Here is a 25,879-nt window from a genome sequence, read left to right as displayed (position 1 = left end):
GGAAAATGAAACAGGACTTGTAATGCTTGTGTAAAATTATCTGTAGGTAACTTTATAAAATGGAATCAGTTTCATTCATGTTTTTCTACTGCCTCCATCCCTAGAAATGTGCTGAAAAACAAAGTTTAATAGGGAAAATTGAAGGCCCAATGTATCAGTAAGAATGGGATAGCTTATACTGTAGTAACAATATTAAAATCTCAGGGCTGGCATAACACAAGGAATACATGCTTTCGTACAAAATTTCATGTAGTCCAGGTAGTGAGTTATGTTAAATATAAGTAAAATAAGAGCTTTCTTTATTGCAAGTAAGATTAACAGCAACCAAGTAAGGGATAACTCTCAGTAAGCTCTCTTGGAAGCCTGTAGTTTTCATCAACCACATGTCTCTTCTTGCAGCAGTTACAGCAGGGTTTTCAGTTCTTTTTTAGATAATGGGACTCTTCAGTATCCTTGATAAGAAATGAGATTTCCAGGGCACCTGGTTGGCTCAGTCGGGTTAAGTGGCTGACTCTTGGTTTTGGCTCAGGTCATGATCTCAGGGTCCTGAGATTGAGCTGCATTTTGGGCTCCCTGCTCAGTGGGGAGTCGGCTTGAGATTCTTTCCTCTCCTTCTGCTCGTCCCCTGATTCCTGTGCTTGCACTCGCTCTCTCTGTCTCTGAAATAAATAAATCTTTAAAAAAAAAAAAAAAACATTTCCCAGGCACTCTCTACTGAGCTATGTTTTAGTAACATCAGTGCCAATACTGTGGCATATCCTCCTCATACCCTGCCTCTCCATTGTTTTATTCTTTTCTGTTTGCCATTTATTCATTTGTCAAATATTTACCAAGGTTCTTTCTATGTGTTAGGACTTTTATAGATGCTAGGGACGCAATGGTGGATAAAACAGATAAGTTCCCTTCTCTTTATGAGTTTATTTTCTAATGGTGGAGAGAAGACAAACATGAAAAAATGAATGAATAAGATGATAATTTTGATTGTCATGAGTGCTTTGAAAGAAAAAAAGTGAGTTGTGGGAGGTGGAAAATGGCATTTAATACTTTACTTTGGGTGTTCTAGGAAAGTATCTTTGAGGTTGTTTGGCCAGAAAAACCCAGGAGGGTGCAGAGGAGATAAGGAATGAATTCCCTTTGAGAAGGATCTTGAAATTAGAGGAAAGTAGGCTTAATGTGATAGTTGTGGTTGCCAATCTACTAGAGCTATGTCAAGAAGATAGCATGGCATTAGGAAAGGAATATGGCCTTTGGAGTCAGGATGTATAGACCTCTGTTTGACTTCTTACCCCCTATTCCCCCGTACCCACACACATGCTTACTGTGTGTTCTTCCTTAAAGATGTCTCACTCTAGAGTATGAATTTCTTCCGGTGTGCATGTGGGGAATCCCACCTGTTCGGGTTGTTGGTAGGAATTAGATTTTGAGTGTCTGTACTTTGCAAGTAGATACATTATGGATTTATTATTTTATCCTGTTGTTATTATTATTATTTTTTTGCTCAGGAATTGCCCATCCATTTCATAAAGGGAAGGTCAGAGAGGAAAATCACCTAAATTGTTAATTTAGTCAACAAATAGGTTTTTTTTCCTGGTGACTATACTATACCAGGTACTGTTAAATCAAACAGTAATAAAATAGGTAAATAAGTTAGAACTTTTCTAATTTCTCTTTTAAAAAAGCTAGCAGTTTAATTTTTTTTTTAAGATTTTATTTGAGAGAGTGAGAGCCCTAGAGAGAGAGCAAGCAGTAGTATGGGGCAGAGGGACAAGGAGAAGCAGGTCTCCTACTGAGCAGAGAGCCTGACATGGGGCTCGATCCCAGGACCCTGGGATCATGACCTGGGCCGAAGGCAGACACTCAACTGACTGAGCCACCCAGGCGCCCCAAAGCTAGTTGTTTTTAAGGAAGGACAAAAATAAAGAAGAAGGTAATTAAAATGAGAAAATATGGGACAAGCAGTTAGTTTGATTAGCCTATTTCTCTAAACCAAATCTGTAGTCTTCATGGTGGTTGTGGTGGAACAGATGAAGTCTGTTTAAAAATGGGCCAACTGTGTGTGAGAGGCTAGACAATAAAAAAAGCTTTTAATGTGTTCAGATTTGTGTAAGATCTAGCTCCTTAGGGTAAAACTAATTTTGATAGGTCTTTTCTACTAGAGCTATGTCAAGAAGATAGCATGACATTAGGAAAGGAACATGGCCTTTGGAGTCAGGATGTATTTAGAAAAGTGATCTGGTGGAAATAAATTTTTTTTGTTAAGTTCTTTGGAATGGAAAAAATAAATAAAATCTTTAAAAAAAAATAAAATGCCTTTGGAAAGTTGTTTTAGTTACTGAGAAAGGAGAGAAAGCCGACATTTGTCAGGACATGTTATTTAAAGCTGAGGATTTGTGTTCATGTCCTGGTAGAAGTATTGGCGGTAAAAATATTTTTTAAAAATCATAACGTTGGTTGAGGACCTTGGGTCTACATTTAAATTGTATCTTACTAAAGAGAAAACCTGTGCTGAAAAAAGAATGAGTTACCTCCAAGTCTAGTTCCCCACTCTGTCTCTGTGTCCACTTGTAGAGGGGGGAGCTGCCTGTTACTGCTGAGTGGTGTAGGATTTGAGGCTCACTAGTCCTTGAATCCCCCTTGATGAAAGAGCAGGTAAATGCCTCCTTAGTGCTGCCTTGTGGTCTCCACTGACAGAGAGGAGAAGGGGGCTCATTCCCACCCGGTGGGTACGAGAGTCTTGGCTCTCCACTTGGCCTTGTCTGACACCATGCTGGCTGGAAAAATGGGGTAGTGGTGGTGAGTGGGCGGTCTGGTTACAGCCTGGTGAGGGTGGAAGTCTAGGCTCCCTGTTTGTTTGATTCCTTTTTCTCTGTATTATTTGACTATAGTAGACTGGTTTCCATCTTGCCTAGGTTACCCTTTTCTTGGTCCTTCTGCTGGAGAGAGCAGGCTTTTCTTGGAGCTTTTTTCCTCTCCTCTCAGGGGCAATAACAGTTGCTGGTTTCTCCAGTACTCAGTCTAGAATATGTGAGGCAAAACTCGTCAGCTCACTAACCAGGTTCTGAGGAACCTGGGCTGTCTTGGCTGGTCTATCTTCTTTTCTCCACTTTCAGAGTATTTTTATCTGTTTATTTTTAATATGTAATGTCTAGAGTTTTTAACTGTACTTAAGTGGGAAGACTAAGGAAGCCGTTGATCTATTCCATCTAGATGGTGATGCATTTTTTTAAAGTTTTTATTTTAATTCCAGTTAATTAACATACAGTGTTATATTAGTTTCAGATATACAGTATAGTGATATAACAGTTCCATACATCGCCCTGTGCTCATCACCGGACAAGTGCACTTCTTAATCTCCATTGCCTATTTCACCCATCTCCCCAAACCCCCTCCCCTATGGTAACCATCAGATAGATGGTTACGCATTTTAATAGAGATTGAAGTGCATATCATTAATGGTCTAAAAACTCACTGCATAGAAAGAACTTCTCCTTTTAGAAATGGTGTAGTAATAGCTAGTTTCTCTTAAGAAAAGCAGAGAAATATGAGTGAAATAAGATATTAAAAGAAATTAATAAATACTTTTATTGGTTGTACTTAAAGAGTATTCGCAGGACAGTGTGGATAAGGGATGTTATTTGTGAGCTTTGCTATAGCTTTCTTGTGAGCTTTATACTGATGGTGGTATAGGTTATTACATGATGTTATTATGATATTTTTACTTTAAAAAATAAGTGGATATATTCATTGAAGTCAGATGTTGGTAAATGAATTGCTTTTCCCCATCTTTTTAAATTTAAAATGAAATTTTGTTTCCTTTTGAAGAGTTCTCAGAGCTTGATAAGGTGTTTCAGACTTTCTGATATAATAAGGAACAAGGAAACAAAAGTTTTTAACATTTAAGTATTTTTGGGAGCTGGCAAGTGAATAAAAGTCATTTGGATATTTTTTTCTTTATTTTGACTTAAATTTCTAGCAGTATTTTTCTCATTTAGAAAAAGATTTAAATCAAATCACTGAATCTTTTAAGTTTTTTTTTTTTTTTTTACTTTATTAATTGACAGAGAGAGCGAGCAGCAGCAGAGAGGGAGAGGGAGAAGCAGATTGCCCGCTGAGCAGGGAGCCCCATGCCAGACTTGATCCCAGGCCTCTAGGATCATGACCTGAGCCGAAGGCAGACACTTAACTGACTGAGTCACCCAGGCGCCCCTCATTGAGTCTTTTTTTTTTTTTTTAAATTGGGGAGTTTGACAACTTATCTTGCATTTAAGAATGTTTGTCATTTTATGTCTGTATTCTGTGGGTTAAATGGTTAAGCAGGCATTAAGTCTTTAAGTGCGTTTAAAAACAAGTTACTTTTAAAGAAAAATGGCAATATGGGGATAAGATAATGATCTGATGTATGTGGCTAGTTTGGAACCATCTTAGTGATTTCTTGTTTTTTTAATATTACATTTTTCTAGAAGAATGCAGATTTTGAGTTTTTTTAAGATTTTATTTATTTATTTGTCAGATACAGAGAGCAAGAGAGCGCGTGAGCACAAGCAGGGGGAGTGGCAGGTAGAGGGAGAAGCAGGCTCCCTGCTGAGCAAGGAGCCTGATGTGGGACTGGATTCCAGGACCCTGGGATCATGACCTGAGCCGAAGGCAGATGCCCAACGATTGAGCCACCCAGGCGCCCAAGAATTTTTTTTAATGAAGGAAATGTCAGCATGATTTTATGTTACCTTGATATTTTTGAATCCCTTATTTTTTGAAACCTGTTCTTTTAGATAAACCTCAGTGATGTTTTTAAGTTTTAGGAGATGTATTGGTGACCTTAATAGAATAGTTCAGGAAGTTGGCTTTATATCAGGAGAAAATTTTGTGTTTGATTTACTTTCATTATTTGAAACACATTAGATGAGAAAACAGCTGTAGATATCAGAATACTAAATGAAAGACAGCTTATTGGGAATTACAATAAAAACAGTAGATAAAACGTCAAAGTTATACTTATGATACACTGTAGTACATATTTTGTTATATACTGTAAATCATTAAGTATACACACAGCAATTTGTTCTGTGACTTGGGATATTTTTGATAATATTCTGAATCCTGTGTAGGCTGTATTCACTGCATTAATGAAATAGTTCAGTACAGGTAATGCTAGAAAAAATGTCTAAGGATTTAGACATAGTAATGTGTGTTCCTACAACTAAAATCTTTCTCTGAATGCCCCGGAACAATTTGACTTGTAGCACTGTTTGTGAGCACACCAAATTTTTTATTTAAAAAAAAAAATCACTGAAATAATGTTGAAACAAAATTCAAGGAATATAGAAGTGGCTATTGTGAAAGTTACATTTCTTTCCTTATCCTCCTCCAGCCTCCTTCCACGTTTAGGAATGTGGTAGATACGGACTTATCTGTAGAAAATTTTTTTAACTGAATTATTTGTATCCCCTTCCCCCTTTATAGCCTATATTTAAACAAATTTAAATTTAAGACATTATTATATAGATCATGTTAATGTTTACCTTGGACTTACCTGGAAAGTTAAATTCTAATTTTTCCCCTTAAAGAGTTAATACATTTTGTTTCTGCTAAGGTATTTCAAATTGTAGAAATAATTGAAGCTTGGAAAGTTTGAGTGCCAGAACCTGGGCTTCTGGGATATCTCCTGATCTTTTTGGATCAGCACTCATTGCCTGCTTGATAATGTCATGTGTGGCCTCAAGGAGTCTAGCAGCTTTGGGAGAAGGATCTCCATGTAGGTCTAAGGTCTTTTGAGTTATAGATCTATTAGCCCTCATTACCTGCTGTATCTTAAAATCCCTTCATCCTAGAACTGCAAGCACAAATAACATTTTTAAATCCATATAACTAGTATGAAAAATGTGACCATTATAAATTGCTGGGGTGTTTTCAGTGTAGTATGTCTGAGTTCTTTATTTCGTGTCTTTCCCACTCTACTTCACTTGGCTCTCATTAACATTCTTGTGATGGAAAAAGAGAAAGGAGTAGGATTCCATTGACAATGAATGTACATAACTTTTTCTCTCTCTTTCCCTACTTTTGTCTTTTCCAGTGGGGGAGGGGCAGTTGCAATAGGAAGGCCTTTTGTCCAAGTTGGAGAGGCTGCAGTTATGTGGAGAATAGCATATTTGGGGAAGAGAATAAATTTAGAAACTTTCAGAATAGTCCTGTTATATCTGTTGTTTTCCTTCATGATTTTGATATGTTGGCACTCAGGAGGTGTGTACTTATTTCATATTAAGGAGATTTTCTCCTGTCGGTCCTTTCACTTTGGACTTAAAGGTTCTTTGCTACTATCTGATTTAATTTAGACATAAAAATTAGTATCTAATGACTTGAGGTCCATGATTCCTTATATACTATTACTTACATTCTAAAAAAACAAAATAAAAACTTTAGGAATAGGGTAAACAATTTTAGGTTGCAAACCTCATTTTCAAATATGGGTCTAATGGATGCAGCCAAAGCTAAAACAGTGGACGTATTAAATAAACATTTAATTCTGCTTATATTCATACATCTTTAGTAATATCACTTTATATCCATATCTTCTGATTTATGTTTTGTAAAGTTGGAAGTACTAGTTTTAATAACACTTTTGGAAATCCTTAATGTTATATTAAAAACATTAAGTGTATTCCTTAAATTTTAATTAGCATAAGAACTGTGACTCAGTTTAGGATGACCATCTCTTTCATTTGAGAAACAACAAAAAAAGATTCTTTTGTCCTTTAATCTGGTTTTTATTATTCTTTGTGATGTTTATTTAATTCTGTGATATAGAAATTAATTGCTTTCTTTTTTCAGATTATGATCATGCATTGGCTATGATTAGATAACCACATTATTATGAAGACATACTAAAACATTAAGAAGTGGTTTATGAATTTTATTGATCATCTTTTAAGTTGTTTTTGGTTAGTGCAGAGTTAAGTATCTTTGATTATCTTAATAGATGAAGAATAACTATATCCTTTCCAAACTTTTTGGCTCCCTCTCATTTGCTTGTATTTTTTGCCTCCCTCTAAATTGCCTCTTCTTACTCCTTATCTATGGAACAAATTAGTGTAATTGCATTCTTATTTATATGGAGATTATCCACATTGTCTTTTTCTTGGCCAATTTTGCATTGATTATTACCTATTTTGTAGGATGTTTTTCTCATTTGTAGGGCGAAATTCAAAAGTTTTTCTGAGTTTGTTTGTCAATACACGATACTCCTCAAGTGAGGATTCTTTTTTACTGGATTTCCTGGAGTCATTTTTCAAAGTTAGGAAAGGAAGTGAAGTTGGTAGAAAATAGATACTACCATGTTAGTAGTTTATTTACTGGCTGGTTGGGTAAAAGGAAGCAAAGGGCAGAAGAAGGAAGAAACACTGGACACCATAGTAACACTTCATAGGAGTCAGTGAGATTTGCTGTTGAAGATGATAGCCAAAGAGTAATTTGGAGGCACTGTGTGTCTAGGAATTAGGGAAAATTAGGTTGGTGAGTGAGTGAGTGTGTGTATCTAGTGGTTGTGGATTGTAGCAGGAAGAGGTTGCAGAGGAAGAGGAGGTGGAGCTCAAGGCAAACTTTATCTGTACTTTTACTTAGAGCTTTGAGGTCACTTGATACTTGTGATTAAATATCTTAGTTGGCACTATGTATTTGAGTGGTTGTAAACCTGAGTCTTCTCTATTCAGTGTAGTCTATATACTTCTAATTCACATTCCCCGTTTCCTTTTATGTTTTGTACCCTCAGAAGATTTATTATATCTAATATTCTTAGATGTGATTATGTCTCTGAGAATATTGAAGGTCCTTAAAATGTTTCTAGGTCTTGAGCGATATGTTGTAAGTTTTCTTTTGAAACAAGAAGCATTGTCTCAATATATCATAGTTATACATGTGGTAAGTTTTTATTAAAAGATAACACAAATATCCAAAGTTATATAGCCAGTGAAGAGGATTGAATCGAGATTTATAACCAGGTCATCTGTCTCCTGAGCCTGTACTCTTAATCACAATTCGTCAGATTGGAGTTACTTTCCTAGAGGAACAAAACTTGAATATCAAGCCAAGTTCTTGGTCCCTGTATTAGAAAACAATAGCCCTCAGAGATATATGACTTTCAGTTTTTTAAAATGTGGGCAGCTCATGAGACAGTAAGAAGAATTCAAAATGAATACTTTTTAGCATGTTGAAGTTTTAAGTTCTGTTCTTTACAAAGATTTTATGCTTTTATTAGTTTGAAATATACTAGTGCAGTCTGAAAACTGAGGTTTTCAAGTGTTGATATCCCATGTGTTGATAGCAAATTGGAGTATTTTTCCTTAAGTGAATTACCAATAAAAATGAAGCAGCCCATTTTGTGAAATACTTTGTATTTTCCACGATTTATACTTTAATAACTTTTCACAATTCTTGACCAATATAAGTTTTCCCAAAATGAAAAACTTTTTTTCTCATTGTTAAGATAATATGCATTGTTAAAAACAAAACAAACATAAAACAATTCTGAACAGTATAAAGAAGTGAAAATTGTCTGAAATCCTACCAGCTAGAGAGTAACAACTGGTTAACCTTGTGGTAGATGTAAACACCTAGAGATAACAAATTCTTTGTTAACTTTGTATGTGAAAAATATCTTCTGATTAGTGATTTGCTTTTCTGATGGTTCCTTTTAATGAACAGAAATTTTTAAGTTTTATTATCAAATGTGTGAGGTATAGGAATACAGTTTTCTCCCAACCCCCTAAATATGGAATATTAGTTTTATGAGCATCATGTGTTTTTCTTTGCTTTTTGCCTGTTATAAGTCAAGCTTTTCTATTTATGGACTATTTTGTTTCATTTATCAGTATGTCTTTTTATGCCAGTACCACACTGTCTAAATTACATTATCATATAGTTTTTCTTTATATCTTATTAAAAAGAAAAGCCCCCTCACTTTGTTTTCCCTGAAGTATTCCGGCTGCTCTTGGAGTTTTTTCTATACAAATTTAAAACCAGTTTATCGCTCTCCCAAATCTGTGGTACAGTTATTGGGATTGCATTGCATCATTGCATCAGTTTTAGGGAGAATTGATATCCTTAAAATAATTTGAGCTTTTAATCACTGAACATGGTATGACTTCCCATTTGTCTTTTTTTAATTGCATACTTCTTTTCATGAAGGTTTTTTTTTTTTTTAAGATTTATTTATTTTAGAGAGTGAAAGAGAGTGTGAACAAGCAGGGGGAGGGGCAGAGTGAGCGGGAGAGAGAATCTCAAGCAGATTACCTGCTGAACAGGGAGCCCGACTTGGGGCTTGACCCCATGACCATGACATCACGACCTGAGCTGAAATCAAGAATTGGACAGTCAACCCACTGAGCCACCCAGGTGCCCCTTCTTTTCATGAAGGTTTGCATATCTTCTGTTAGAACTATGACTTAGAACAGGTTTCATCAAACTACAGCCCACAGGCCAAATCTGAACATCACCTGTTTTTATAACACCCATGAGCTGAGAATGCTAGTTAAGAATTTTTAAATAGTTGGAAGAAATCAAAAGAACAACATTTAATGTCATGTAAAAATTACATGAAATTGAAATTTTAGTGTCCATAAATAAAATTTTTTGGAGTATAGCTGTGTTCATTCATTTAAGTATATAGCTGCTTTTGCACTACAAATGGTAGGGTTCATTTTTCCAGTAGAGATTATATGGCCCACAAATTCTAAAATATTTTACTATTTGGCCCTTTATAGAAAAAGTTTGCCCACCCTGGTTGAGAATTATTGTTTGTTTCATTGTTTATATATCTCAGAGTTTCTTTGTATCTTGGGGTGGAGGTGGTGTTTCAGCCTGTCTTTCTTTACGTCTGTCTCCAGTTCTGGTAAGACTTAAACTCATGAGTCACTGTTACCAAAGTGTGTTGCATTCTTTAGATATGTGTGGGCAGAGAAAAATTTGATGTCATGTTTTATATAATAATCACTGTACCTGTGTTTTGGTATTTTACATTTGAGGATTTAATTTAATAAAATACAACTTAATTTGCCTATTTACTGATATCCTCTTTTATAGGAAATTAAGAGAGAGACAGAATCCAAGGATGACAATTTGCCCATTAAACGGGAAAGACATGGGAATGTAGCAAGTCTTGTACAACGAATAAGCACCTATGGACTTCCAGCTGGAGGAATTCAACCACATCCACAAACCAAAAACATTAAGAAGAGTATGTAAATAATTTCTTTCCTGTTTAAATCAAAATAAAGGATGTTTTATAACCGTTCATAAGTTATGTTAAGAAAAATTAGCTTAACCTTTTGCAGTGGACTGCAGAAACTTCCTCCATATTCTCATGTTACTAGTTACTGGCCCTTGTAGTCATTCTTCTTACAAATATTGAGCATGACCTGCTGACAATTGTTTATAGGAATTAGAAATTAAAATATGGGGCTTTGTTTTCTTATTTGCCTTACAGGTTCTGTTGAATAGTTGATGCTTTCCCTTAAATTTATTTTAATACAATTTATATATTTATACCATAAATAAAATTTATTTTATGCTAAGATGTCTACTCATCTTTAAGTAGTATAGATGCATGCATTTTGGTAGTATGTTTTCTTAATTGGTTAGACATCTGAATATAGACATTCAGCTTCCTAAGGTGATTGGCCCAGCAGTCCTTTTAGGTATTTAGTACTCTCTAAATATGTTAGAACATTTTAGCATAGAGGGAGAGCACCACATTTGAAATCAGACATGAGTTTGAGTCCATCTTATGACCTTAGATCATTTAACCTCTTGAGTTTTATTTTGCTGCTGGTGAGAAAGTGGTAAAAAAGACAGCTAGTATTGCTGTTTTCAAAAAGCTTACAGTATTGGGAAAGACTGTTATTAAAGTATTAAACATTAAACATGTACAAAATATAGCATTTATGGGAGCAGATGGTATTTTAACATAGTAAGACCTGAAGCCCCTTGAGAAATTGAATACTGAATTACATGATTAATTTGAGTTAATAAGTGGTAAATGAATATTTAGCCACATTTATCTTAGATCAATGTCTTTGATATTGTGGTCTGTAAATCCCTTGTGGTACCAAGTAGTCTACAGTAAAGAAATTTTGTTTGTATATATTTTACAAATACAAGAGTATTTATGATTTTTATAGAGTCTCCTTATATCTTGCTACTTCTGTGCTACTGTCTGTGAAGTTTGGGGGAAACCTTTACTTCTCGGTTCTGTCATCCTTTGATATTTTCATAAAATGAAAACAGATTTTCATAAAAATTAAAAAGATTTCATGACAAGACAGACCAGTTAAAGGATTCTTTGTTGTTTCCCAGTAAAGGCATTGTACAAACAATATTTAGATATTACGCATACTGCTTTCAGACTACTGCCTGAAGGTGAACAGTTTCAATAGTTTTAAGGATGCTCAGACTCTATTTTAGAGACTGGGGGACAGATTACCGAGAGTATTTCATATCCTACAGGTGTACCTCTAGATGGAATTTTTGTGCACAGGAGAATTTTAAGGCCCACTGGTGTGTTAATTTATGACCTTTGTCTATTATAAAATCCATTTACCACTTTCTTTAGTTTTACTGAGCTATAAAAGGACAGTTTTCTTAGAGACTAGACAAAGGACTTCAAGGTTATGATTATTTTATTCATTTTTGTGTCCTAATAAGAGAGGCCATACTAAATTTTACCTTCCTCAAGAACACTGGTTATAATTCTTTTTCTTGTAAAAGGAAAAACCATTATGTAGTTGGTGCCAGGAGGTTTAGACTTTTTCCTGAGGATCCTCCATAACTTGTTTTTAAGTGCATGTTCTTGCAAGGACTAAATTGGTAATTTGGTGCTAGCTAACATGTAAAACAGGATGCAGGTTGTTTTTGCTTTCAGATTGATTTTCCAGGAAAAGCAAGCTAATTTTTTTTTTATCTGATTTTTTTGTTATTGTTTTTCTCGTATCCTTAATTCACAAAATAGACCAGTTATTCAAAAGGTGGTTTATTTTAATATTAAATAGTAGTGGATACTACTATCCAATATTATTTATAATTTAAAAAAACATTGTAAAAGTTGATAAAATAATAACTGCAGTGTGAATGTTCAATTTTAATCTCTGTATGCCAAGACAAGTGAATCTGTATGTGTATTGAATTCTGTTTAAGCAACTTAAAAAGAGAGTTTCAAGTACATACTGTGGTGTTAAGTATCTGGAAACTGGGCTTGTTAGCTATTCTTCTTTAGTCTCCCAAGCCAAAAAAGTGTTGGCTATTTCATGAAGTCTAGACGCAAAGCCATTGAAACTTTTGCTTTTGTGTGTAAGCTAACCATAATAACTGGTAAAACAAACTGGTATTTTTTTTAGGGTGAGCACAGAATAGTGTTTTCCAGGACAATTACTAGAAGTTGCTAAAGTTATAGAAGAGAAAAATTTGCACGTCTCATAGCAAAAACTGGTACAGGTCACATTGCTGCTGAGACCTTTATAAAATCAGGCACAGAGATAATGTTGTAGAGAAATTTGTTTGAGCAACTTAAAAAAGTAAAGTTACTATTTTTCCTAAAATAAATAAAACAGAAAATCCTAAGTTTAAATAAATGGCTCATATTTTGTAGTAATAATAGGGGCCATTCAGATATTTTTTATCCAATGTGGCTCTTTCCTTTGGGGGAAAAATTATTTGCAAATAATTTTGCAAACTACTTTGGAAAACACTCTGGTGAATTATGCTTAGTGTGAACAGGGAAAAAACCACAAACTCAAAGCTTTTGGTTATGCTATAACTAGGCTTCTCAAAGTTAATTGATATGCTTGGGTGCAGGGGGGCTAATTAATGCTCTTTATCTACTTTAAGTCATTTAAAGATATTCATACCCATTAAAAAGAAGCAAGCTACATTTTTTTTAAAGGCCTAATAAGATTATCAAATGATAGGATTTTCTTTGAAGTGCACCCTGAGCAGAATAGAATTTCTTTTCAGTAATGTAGATCATTTCTCTTTCACCTATGAAGTGCTAACTACAAAAGACACATTTTCTCAAGCTCACTTCAACTTCCAAAAGTATTTAGGGACTGTATTTATCTATAGTGTAAGAAATGAGAAGTTTTCCTGCAGTATGCATAAAAGCCACTATTAAATAACTACTTAAAAATTTACTCTGAGATGTGATGAAAGGTGACATTTGAAAAATTATACTGTAAATTCTAGGTTAGTTATAAAAGTATGGTCAGCATTGGGGTGCCTGGATGGCTCAGCTGGTTGAGCGTCTCCCTTGGGCTCAGGTCATAATTTCCGGGTCCTGGGATCGAGTCCCACATCAGGCTCCCTACTCAGTGGGGAGCCTGCTTCTCACTCTCCCTCAGCCCTTCCCCCTGCTTGTGCTCACTTGCTCCCATGCTCTCTCGCTCTCTCTCTGTCAAATAAATAAATAAAATCTTAAAAAAAAAAAAAAGTATGGTCAGTGTTTACTTTCTTTGGTTCCTTCTATTGTAAAACATTTTTAAAATCAGATATTCCAGTATGAAGTGGAGGAAACAATTACTGAGGTATAACTGTTTCTTATTTGGAGACTAGATTTTTCTATTTGATTATCATCTGTTTTGCACCTCTTTCATGTGTTGATTGCATATAATATGCTTCTTTTATTGTTTTGGAGGTTCAGTTGGATTTATATTTTTGTTTTGGTAAACAATTTTCATAGATCCATAGAACATCAGAGCTGAAGTAACAGTCATGGTTGTGTAGTCCAGCTCTTTTATTTTGTAGTTCAGGACATTGATTCCCAGAGAACTTAGGTCAAATAATGAGGAAATGACAGATGTACTAGAACCTAAGTCTTCTGACTTCCAAGCTAATGTTATTTCTTCTGTAGCATGGCATCTTTTTTTTTTTTTTTTTTTTACTACATACAGAAGTTTATTTGGAGAGGTTATGACTTGATGTAGTGAAGTTGTATCTATCTAGACTGCTTTTCAGCGTTCTGTTTTGTTGTCAGCAACAATTTCTTTAGAATCCTTGTATTATCAACTCCTATTTCTTTGGGAAAACTTAAAAAAAATTTTTTTTAAGATTTTATTTATTTATTTGACAGAGAGAGAGGCAGACACAGAGAGAACACAAGCAGGGGCAGCAGCAGAGGGAGAGGTAGAAGCAGACTCCCTGCTAAGCAGGGAGCCCGATGCGGGGCTCAATCCCAGGACCCTGGGATCGTGACCTGAGCCGAAGGCAGACACTTAACCGACTGAGCCACCCAGGCGCCCCTGGGAAAACTTTTTTATCTAGAATATCTGCCACGTCTTTTCCACCTTCTTATATTGTGTTCATCTTTAATTGTGTAACTCTGATCATTGTTCTTTGAATTCTTCCACATCTGTTCCAGTTCAAACCTGTCCTTTCTATTAATTTTTGGGATATTTGTAGTTTGCTCTAAATATTTACTATCTCATTATATATTTGTATTTTATTACTAATTGTTGCCTGTTTCCTAAGTTCTTTTAGTTGCTTAAGTGTGCATTTAATTTATTAAGAAAAGTCACAGGATTGTTGGTGGCAAAGGGTTGATGGAATGTGGATACTCTTGGCATGATGTTTCTTGGCATTAATGCCATATAGTTAGGCCTAGAAATTGTTCATTAATTCATTCAAAAATATTTAATGGGCCTGACATAGGCCAGGCACTATGTTAGATACTGGGGAGAAAGCAATTAAACTCAGTGCCCATTTATCTTTAGCCTACAGAGGATGGGGTGTACACACATGAAAATAAATCATTATGATAGAATAAAAAGGAAAAAGTGAGTTGTCAGTAACAGGTAGGTTACAGAATTAAATAGTGTAAGTATAGGGTGCTATAGAAACACAAAGGAAGAGTACCTAATTCAGAAAGCTATTTGGGAAGAGGTTTCTTCTTAGTTGAGACCTGAAAATGAGTTGAAGCCCGAGAAAGGTGGACTCTGTGGATGAAAGTAAAGAGTCCTTGGCCAAATAAACAGTATATATATTTTTAAAGATTTTATTTATTTATTAGAGAGAGAGAGAGAGTGCGTGAGAGAACATGAGCAGGGATAGGGGCAGAGGGAAAGGGAAAAGCAGACTCTCCTGCTGAGCAGGGAGCCTGACATGGGGATCTATCCCAGGACCCTGGGATCATGAGCTGAAGGCAGTCGCTTAACTGCCTGAGCCACCCAGGTGCTTCAAAAAAATGGTATACTTAAGTCTTAGAAGGAATAGGATTTGTCATTTTTAAGCAATTAGAAATCAGTATAATTAGATCACTGAGTACAAGATTAAGAGTCATCTAGGGCATCTTAAACTGCAGATTTTGATTCAGCCTGCAAGGGCTGCTATAACAAAATACCCCAGACTAGGTGGCTTAAACAACAGAGGCTTATTTTCTCATAGTTCTGGAGGTTAGAATTCTAAAATCAAGGTGCTATCAGAGTTGGATTCTGGTGAGGCCTCTTTTCCAGAATTGCAAGTACCTGCCTTTCCCCTGTATCCTCACATGGCCTTTTGTGTGTGTATGCCCACATGCACATGTGCACAATTAAGTGTGTGTGGGGATTAGGGCTCCCTTTTATGATGTTATTTAACCGTAATTACCTCCCCAAAAAGGCCCTACCTCCCAATATAGTCAAGGACACAGTTCAGTCCATAATGGGTAGGTCCAGCGTGGAGCCTGAGATACTGCATTTCTTGCTGCTGGTCTGAGGAACATACTTTGAATAGCAAGAAGTTATCCTTGAATCAGTTGTACCTGATCATCTACCCATAGGTGCTTTAATGAGTCAGTTTTAAAGATGGGGGTGAATCTGAGTTCTCAACTCTTAGAGTTTGAAAGAAGTTGAGAACCACAAGCCTGGATGGTTATAAATGATTGTCACTTATTTGAATAAATGAAACTTGTTTGAAAACTTTAAGTAAAATTATTATCTTTACCTAGGTGAGTTTGATTTTTATATGTCAGAAAATAGAACTCTTAATATAAGATACATTTTGGACTTGTTCATTTTGTGACTTTTTAACACACTCTTAAATTAGTGCATTTTTAGTATTTCCAGACTTTGATCAGGAAGTAGTCTGAAAATTACTGGCTTGAAAGACAGCTTGTCTGTGAAAAAATTTGTTGTGCCAACAGTGTCTTTTATTGTTTTTATTTTAAGTTTCAAAATTGGCATTGGATATTTTACTTTGGTGTAATTGGTGGGATTAGATGTATAAATAGATTTCATGGCTGGGAACCATGTACCTTATTTGTATTTGGTTTGAATTTATTTTGGCATGCGTAATGTGGGGCAAGGTGAAAAGCCAGCCAGAACTGATTGTGGTTAGCTGCTTAGAATGCTTCCATGTTCTGCTTTATTCATACATACGAATTCTATGGCAATAAATATGGTGTGTAAATAAAGGTGCTGTTGTTTGTTTTAATGATCTTTCTTAACTTCATTTTTTACTATGCTACTTCTTTCAGAGACTAAGAAGCGTCAGTGTAAAGTTCTCTTTGAGTACATTCCACAAAATGAGGATGAACTGGAGCTGAAAGTGGGAGATATTATTGATATTAGTGAAGAGGTAAGGAAAACGTGCTAGAGATAAAGCAGCAATTGGAATTGATGCTCTGGGTATTAGAAAACTGCTTTATAAGAGTATTAATTTTTCATTGAAATTTTTGCCAGTTTTATTGTATTATAAAAATTTTAAGATACAGGTTTTAAAATGCTTCTTTAATGTCTTAATGTAAGGTTGTCTTACCTGTTGGAATAAAGCTTTAAATTCTTACTATACCTGGTTATTTGTGTACTGTATTTGTATGTGTTGACTTTAGGAATAAAAGTTTTTAAGCTGAAGATTAATGTAATCTAAGTAGCTAAGAATAAAACATTTTCTTCGATTCTGAATTCACTTTAGGCCCAAAGCAGTAAAATAGAAGCAGTTTTACCTTCTGCATAGCAGGGATACAAAAAACAGAATCTTTTTAAAAGCTTTGCCTTGTTTGAATTGTCACATTCAAATGTGAACCAAAAACACTTTTCCCACATTTTAATATCTTACAGCGAGATTTAAAAAGATGGTAGATATAACCTTTCATATCTCTTCTTTTACCATTAAAAGAATATTAAAAACTTCATTTGGCAGCTGAAGATCCCATTTTCAAAGTATATGTTTTGATATCAGATATAGTCATAGGAATTGATTTTATGTCATAACATCATGTAATGTAATTTATCACTTAATGTTTATATTAAATTCCAAAATATATATGAGACAATTCTGTTTTATTTCTACCAGGTGGCAATAATAATAATGTTTATTGAGGCTATGTGTCTAAAGCATTATGCTAAGTGTTTCACATTTATTTTCTTTAAATTTCTAAACAACCTAAGGAGACAGGAATTTTTATATCCATTTTATATATGAAGAGATGGAGTCATGGAAGATAAGTGATTGGCTCTTCTAGTTACTGTTGCTGCATAACATGCTGGCCCAAACTTTGTAGCCAATGAACCTTACTAGGTTCATGGGTTGTGTGAGTCAAGAATTCAGAAAGGGCACGGTTGGGATGGCTTGTGCCTCTGTTCCAAGATGTCTGGAGGGCTCAACTGGAAAGACTCAAAGTTCGGGTGTTGGTGGAATCATGGGAAGGCGCCTTAACTGACGTGATTGGTACCTAAAAGGCTCGAAGACTACCTCTGGGGACCTATTAGGTAGCTTGTCCATTTGACTTGGCTTTCTCATTGTGTGAGGCCCCGAGATGGATAGTTGGACTTATTGCATGCCATTTCAGGGCTCTTAGTGTAAACATTTCAGCAAACATGGTGATAGCCTTTTATAATCTGACCTTGGAAGTGATAGTATTACTTTCACCATATTCTATTGGCTACAAGCATGTCAAAAGCCAGCAAGATTGAAGGCAATGGAACAAAGACCATCTGTTGGTGGAATGTCAAGATTACCTTGTAGATGATCATGTGGGATAGGAGATCTTGTTTCAGCCATTTTTGCCCAAGTCCATATGCATGGGATGCAGAGGAGCCAGAATCTGAATCTACAGTTTGAGTCATTATTGTTTACTGCTATACTATCCTGCCTCTTAGGAATTTCTTAATTTATGGGAATTACAAGGTTATTTACCCTAACTACTCAGTTGCTGCCAATTTGGGATTGCAGGTGTAGATAATTAAGTTTCCTGATGTTTTTCTCAGTTGTATCTGTTACAGTTTGGTCTGTGTATCTCCATCACCTTGGTTTGAAGAACTCTCAATCCTTTGGTGTCTCAAGTCTGCTGAAAAATTCTGAACTCTTCAGTCTTAAGAGCCTTCCATTTCTCCCTCCAACAGTTTGTATTCTAGCTGCCTTGTATTTCAGTTGTATATATTCCAGGAATAAATCTTTTATTTTTAGGTCACTGTATTTTTAACTTGGTTTATACCTAGAAAACTCTTATTCAGCCTTTAATACCCAGCTTTTTTTGTTATTTCTTTTTAGGGAAGCCTTTTTTGAATCTTTTAAGCCCTTCTTTTGTGCTCTTATAGCAATTTGTTCATACTTTTGTTGTAGTACCTCTTACATTACATTGTAATATCTGCTTAGTATTTGTTTTCTTCTTTAGATTGTTTCACTCAAGGGCAGAGATTTCTCATATGCAAATCTCAGTCTTTAACTAGCAGTCAACACCATGGCTCATACATAGTGAGTGCCTGTTGGATGAATAACTTATTAAAGTTTGCTTTGTAATTCTGAAGTGAAAAACATTTAAAACATTTTAAATAAAATAGCCTTTTCTAGCAGTGATATTTCATGTTCTGCTGTTAACAGTGAATAGTTTACTCTTAAAATTTTTTTTAACCTATTAAGACCTTTTAGCATCCTTAGTAAAAATTATACATTTTAAAAATTATTAAATAGTATTAAATAACCACGAAAGTTAGTAACCTTGTTACTAGTGAATGTAAATATTTTTCTAAAGAGTTTGGTTCCCGAGGATATTTCTGGTTGACATTTGGGGAGTGTTCTTTTTCTTACTTGGGTTAAGATTCACTGTTTAAATAAAAGGCTTAGTAATTTTATGTGGCATTTGGGAAAGTATAGTCTTATATTCATCAAACTTTTTCTAAATCTGAATTTTCATATGCTTAAATAATATATGAAACATATTACAAATATTGAAATAATTACAAAATTGAGGCTCAGTGGTGTTTAAAAGAGTGATGTTCCAGAAGAGAGCTATCTACTTCCTGCTATTAATACCTTATTCTTGGTTATCTGGTATTTTTATAAAAATTACTTACACGGTGGATTGCAGTTGATTACAAATTCTCATTGTAAATGTTCTAAAGTGCTACTGATATGACTAATCCCATATATGATAAGTCTAATCAATTTAGATTTAATCTACTTAAAATATATTTTTCACCATTATTTTCTTACAGATTTAGAGGGATTATTTTGCATCACTAACTTTGTGCTCATTCATTTATGTAGGTTAATTTTCCCATAGCGGGACAATTTTACTTAAGAGAACTTTTTATTATTTTTGAGTTGTGAACTCTTTCAGGTAGAAGAAGGCTGGTGGAGTGGAACGCTGAACAACAAGTTGGGACTGTTTCCCTCAAATTTTGTGAAAGAATTAGAGGTAACAGATGATGGTGAAACTCATGAAGCCCAGGAGGATTCAGGTAGATTATTTAAAAAATTTGAATAGATTTAAATAAAATTATATATGATCTAATGCTTATTTGGTATTTTTTGAAACTCTGTTCTTGTTGAACTATGAGCTTCAGTTTTTCTACTTTTAAAAAGCAGCTTATGACAGGGACTTAAAATGAACTAAGTATTTGGCAAATAATTTAATATTTTTCCTTCTCTGATTTCTGTTTCAACCTAAAGTAAATGTTTAGTTCCCTGATTATGAATTAATACTGCTTATGTTATCTGATTTCTTTCCACTTAAGATGTACTGATGTTTTGATTTGAGTTTGCAAATGTCATAACTACTTCAGAGATTTTCGAATTTTTTAATTAAAAAATCTTGCTTTTGTTTTTGTTCATATTCAGATAATAAATTAGTTTTTTGTGTAGCCAGAATATCATTTAATATTTTGTGATTGCCCTCATTTATAGGCTTACCCACAAATTCATCTTAAATTTGCTCACCATTTAAAAGTATGATTGAGAACATTTATCCCAGGGGCGCCTGGGTAGCTCAGTCGTTAAGCATCTGCCTTCGGCTTAGGTCATGATCCCAGAGTCCTGGGATCAAGCCCCGCATCAGGCACCCCGCATCAGGCTCCCCACTTGGTGGGAAGCCTGCTTCTCCCTCTCCCACTCCCCCTGCTTGGGTTCCCTCTCTGGCTGTGTCTCTCTTTGTCAGATAAATAAATAAAATCTTAAAAAAAAAAAAACATTTTATCCCAAAGCTAAATTTAAATTATTTTTATTTTTAAGAATTGCAATGGAATTTAGTTTAGTTTTTTTTTTTTTAAGGTCTATTTATTTATTTTAGAGAGAGAGAGAGAGCATGTGTGAGTGAGCAGGGGGAGGGTCAGAGGGAGAGGGAGAGACAGTTTTAAGCAGTCTCTGCCCTGAGTGCAGAGCCTGATGTGGGGCTTGATCTCACAACCCTGAGATAGTGACCTGAGCTGAAACCAGGAGTCTGACACTGAACTGACTGAGCCACCCAGGCACCCTTGTTTTTTGTTTTTTGTTTTTTGTAAGAGAAATTAAATTCAAAAGTGGTAATGCAGGGATCTAAAGTAGATCTTTTTATGTATGGAAAAATGTATGTAGTGAGGTTCAGTATATTTTCAAAGGCAACATTAAATGTTGACAGTATTTAATATTGACAGTATTATTTAATTCATAGTTCACATACAGATTTAATGTTTTAGTATATGCTTTGTATAGTTGTTTTTTTCTCCCAATTCTGGACAAGACTATGCAGGGAATTTATTTCTCAAGTTTCTTTAGAATAGTTTCCCAGTCTTTCATTGTTTTTCTTGACAATTTTGAAGGATTTATGCTGATATTTTATATAATGGATCCTAGTTTGGGCTTTCCTTCAGATTCTTCATGATTAGTTTCAGGTTGTGTTTTAACAGGATTACAAAATGTTATCTCATTGCATTGTATCAGGAGGCACATGATGTCTGTGTGCTTTCTTTTTGGTGATGTTCAATTTAATTACTTGGTTAAAGCTGTGCTGCCAGTGTAAGGGTACTGTTGTTTTCTTTATGATTGGGAAGTGTCTTGGGGGGAAATACTTTGAGACTATAAAATTGACATTCTTCTCTAAGGAACTTTTCTTTCTGCTCAGTTTGTTTATTTATTGGTGTGGACTCACCAGTGGGTTCTATTTTATTCACTAGGTATTAATCTGTTACTGTTATTTATTTTGATACCACCAGATTTGGCCCATGAAAGCTCCTTCAAATTAGTTTCTGTGATTTTTTTTTAAAATCAACTTTATTGGAAATATAATTTATATATAATCTGCCTATTTAAAATATGTGAGTTTGACAGATGTATAGTATACATCCATGAAAACCACTGCCACAATAAATATACAAAATATTTGCATCATCCCCAGAATATTCCTCATTCCCTGATGCAGTCCATCTCTTTTTCTGTCTCTGGTTTCAGGTGATTATAGGTCTGCTTTTTTCTCATTATGGATCGGTTTGCATTGCTGTGTCCTCTGAACAGGTCTTCATCATTGTCTGAGCACTTTGTTATTTTGTTGTACAAGATGTTCCAGGCTCATCTTGAACTTTACCTACTTCATCCTTAATCGGCTACTTATTCAGGCAAAGTTGGTTAGTAGTTAAACACTGAGATCTGAGTACAAGTGTGCTCATTGATCCTGGGGTGATATTGCTTCTAGGCACTCTTAGTAGATAAAATGGGGGAATGCTTACACATGTACACACATGCCCACATACACACTCCTATATCTCTTTACCTATCATCCATCTCTCTACCTACCTACCTACCTACCTACCTGCCTGTCTGCCTACCTATTTCTGCTGGTGCCTCTAATTCTATTTTAATACCACAGGGTGCATTCTAGTCTGCAGTGATTTCGTCTTTAAGCCCATTAGCCATAGAGATGAATGAAATAAATAATTGAGTTTACTTTACTTTTAAGGGAATTTTCAGGAAAGGGTTTTAGGATCAGTTTTAGTAATAATAGGTAATAGAGTGATGGTATAAATCAGTCTGGTGAATAGTTTTAACTCATCTTATTTTTAGAATAAAATAAATGACCTTAGGAAGCAGTAGAGGACAGTTTAATCAGTGAATATTTCTTAAGCCTACTATGTGCTAAGTGCTAGGTTGGTTTTGTGAGGGTACAGAATCCCCTCTGCAGTCCAGAAGCTTAAGGTCCAGGCCTCTGAGGGATAAGACAAGTATGAACTCAAATTAGTACATTTCAGTCTGGATTAAAATGGTCTGAGTGTAAGAGGTGCTGGTGGAAAACAGTTCTAAACAGAATACATTGTCACTTAAAAAATTACTTTGTACATTTTCATCTTTTCAGAAATATTCTAGGGAACATTAAAAATATAATCTGCAGCTTTGACTACAACTATTTTAGAAGATGTTATTTTCTAAACTTCTTTTCCTTCTAATTGTTCTTCCCCTTGTTTTCCACTATACAGGCATTTTTAAAAAAAATTTTAATTGTTATAAAAAACACATTATATAGAATTTACCATCTTGACCATTTTCTTAGCATAATTCAGTAGTGTTATGTATATTCACATTGCCATGCAGTAGATCTCCAGAACTTCTTCATTTCACAAATCAAAACTCCATACCTATTAAATAACTCCTCATTCCTTGCCCCTTGAACCACCATTCCACTTTGTTTCTGTGAATTTGACTACTTTAGATACCTCATATAAATGAAATCATACAATATTTTCTTTTTGAGACTGGCTTATTTCACTTAGCATAATGTTTTCAAAGTTTGTCCATGTTACAGCATGTGACAGAATTCTCTCAGATTGAATAATATTCTATTTTGTGTATGTACTGCCTTTTGTGTAGCCATTCATCCATTCATGGATGTTTGAGTTGTTTCCCCCTCTTGGCAGTTGTGAGTAAAACATGGGTTGTTAAAACATGGGCATACAGATATTTGAGACCTTGTTTCCCATTTGAATATATACCTAGAAGTGGGATTGCTGGATTATATGCTAGTTCTATTTTTAATTTCTTGAGGATATGCTGTATCATTTTCCATAGTGTTTGCACTATTTTACACTTCCACCAACGGTGGAAAGAGTTCTAATTTGTCCACAACCTCAGCAAACACGCTTGTTTTCTGGGTTGTTTTTTATTTTATTTTATTTTTTTTTTTTTTATTAGCTGTCCTTATGGGTATGAGATGATATCTCATTGTGATTTTGATTTGCATTTCTCTAGTGATCTTGAGCATCTTTTCATATGCTTATTGGCCATTTGTGCATCATCTTGGGAGGAGTATCTGTTCAAGTCCTTTGTCTGTTTTTCAAACAGATTATTTGGTTTTTTTCCTTTTATAGTTGAGTTGTAGTAATTCTTTATGTATTATGGATATTAATCCCTTATCAGATACATGATGTGCAGGTATTTTATCCCATTCTGTTAATTGTTTCCTTTGATGTAGAGAAGTTTTTCATATAGGTAGTCTCATTTGTCAGTTTTTTCTTTTGTTGCTTGTGCTTTTAGTATCATATTTAAGAAATCATTGCCAAATCCAATGCAAGTGAAACTCTCTCCCTGTGTTTTCTTGTAGGAATTGTATAATTTTTGGTTTTATGTTTAGGTCATTAATTCATTTTGAGTAAAATTTAAGACAAGGGTTCACCTTCATTGTTTTGCATGTGGATATCCAGTTTTCCTAGCAGCATTTGTTAAGGATGTTACTGGACAGAGAACTGGTTCCAAGCTCAGGTTTGGTTGCTCACTGCTAGAAAAATCAATAGTCAAAGGACAAGTGATGGTGGGAAAGGAAAGGTTGCTTTATTCAGGAAGCTGGCAACCTGGGAAGATGATGGAATAATGTCTCAAAGCCATCTTCACTGTCCAGGTGAAGCTGGAGAGTTTTAAACGGGAAGGCATGGGAAAAAAGGAGGAGGGTAACCTGCAGGAGAAGCCGGCGCCGAGGCGGCTTAGCCATATGTTGACATGACCCAGAATGGACTTGCTGGCATCAGTGGCAGCTGTTTTCAGTGTAGTCAGGCCTTATCTTCTGGGAAAGTCTGGTCCTTTAGTCCTCAAGGTCAGTGATCTGCAAATCTCAAAGAAAGTAGGTTAGTTCTGCTGCAGATCAAGGGATTTAAAGCAAGTAAGGAGTGCGTAAACTTGAAGCAAGGTTAATAATTACCCTTAAGACCCGTGGTGATGCTGTTACAGAGAGTCCTTTCCCCTTTTGAGTCACCATAACACCCTTGTTGAAGTTCATTTGACCAGTCTATGCGGACTTTTATCATGGCACGTATGGCTATTTACATGTTTATGTTTTTCCTCTCCAGTAGACTGTCAGCTGTTTATAGACAGAGACTGTTCTTTTTCTTTGTTTGCTTACTGCTTACTATAGGGATCCAAAAAATGAATAGCTTATGATCTGTTTAATTTTTATTCCGGAGTATTATATTTTCTCTCATGTCATTTATGTGCCTTTTTATAGGGCCAACACTTTGGGGAGGGATAGTGTAAAAAAAACTTCGTAATTTATATAGGGAGCAGGTAGCCCTCATACCAGTTGGTTATGTCATCTGTTTTCTAGAGCACAAGGACATGGTACGGATTATTCCTAGGGAGAGTAGATGAATCAATCTCTGCTATGGTTGGTTAACCTACTTGCATGGAGCACTGTGCTTTTCAAATTAGGGGCTTGATCATTTAGCATGTGTGGGTAATTATTGTATTCCTAATCTGACATGCCATCTTGGTTATATAGAGGGCTAGAGTATTGCTTTTTTCATGTTTCTTGGTTCATATACATGTTTGGGAAGCAGATGAAAGCTGTAGTATGCTCTCTGAAAAGTACATGTAATCATATGAGTAAAATTTTACATACTAATTCATGTGGTACATAGTTCATATATACCCATATACATATATATGACTAGATCATATATTGGTTCAAAAGTCAGTATATAAAAAGATATACATTATAATACTTGTCTCCATCCATGCAGTTGTCTCTTCTGTACCAGAAAGTATTTGTATATTCTTGCTGTCTTCCCAGTGTGTGTTTATGCAGGTTCCCACAAAAACATTTATTTGAATAGTTCCTTCTTTCTTAAATAAAATGTAACATAGTATGTTGTTCAGGACAACCTGAAAATCATGGTGGCTTAAAACAGACATAGTCATTTAGGGACTTAGACTGATAGAGTCTCCTTTTTGACACATGGCTTAGACACAGAGGCAGGGCAACAGGAACATGGCTTTTAAAGGTTCTACTCCAGATTTGGACATAATCGCTTCCACTAATATTATATTGGACCATCATGGCTATGCCTGAGTGAAACCGAGTAGGGATATGTAAGTTTCCTACAAGGGTGGGGCACTAAATGTGAATACTAATGCAATCTACCACATACAATACCATGGATCCTCTTTTAAGACTCTGGCCTCTCAGAGGAGCTTCAGTGTTTTCTTAGCTCTGTACATGTGCTGAAAACGAATGAAAAGAACACTGTCTTCATGGGTATTTAGTATGAATGGTGATGGCCTTCTGGAAGGTGTGAATTTCCATTTTTAATTTGCCTCCCATTTCTAAGTGCTCTCCCGCTGTATATTTTTCTCCTTAATTTTGCAGTAAACTCTAGGTTCTAAATTTCTCTAAGGCTCTACCTTTTAAACTATGTGA

General features: G+C 35.1%; 1 protein-coding gene across 2 annotated transcripts in view; it reads left to right on the top strand.

The window, feature by feature from the left end:
* Nucleotides 1-25,879, top strand: part of CD2AP (CD2 associated protein) — a 133,449-nt gene that overhangs the window by 39,681 nt on the left and 67,889 nt on the right. For both annotated transcript variants that reach the window (XM_028097779.2, XM_028097778.2), the window contains exons 3-5: nucleotides 10,072-10,225; nucleotides 16,487-16,587; nucleotides 19,571-19,691. In XM_028097779.2, coding sequence (XP_027953580.1) covers nucleotides 10,072-10,225; nucleotides 16,487-16,587; nucleotides 19,571-19,691 — 376 coding nt within the window. The remainder of the gene's footprint in view (nucleotides 1-10,071; nucleotides 10,226-16,486; nucleotides 16,588-19,570; nucleotides 19,692-25,879) is intronic.

Source organism: Eumetopias jubatus, unplaced genomic scaffold (genome assembly GCF_037043125.1).
Source record: "Eumetopias jubatus isolate StellerSeaLion01/CBP00866 unplaced genomic scaffold, mEumJub1_p1.0 scaffold_6, whole genome shotgun sequence".
NCBI lineage: Eukaryota > Metazoa > Chordata > Mammalia > Carnivora > Otariidae > Eumetopias > Eumetopias jubatus.
Note: the sequence above shows the minus strand (reverse complement) of the source record. Positions and strands in the feature narration are given on the sequence as shown.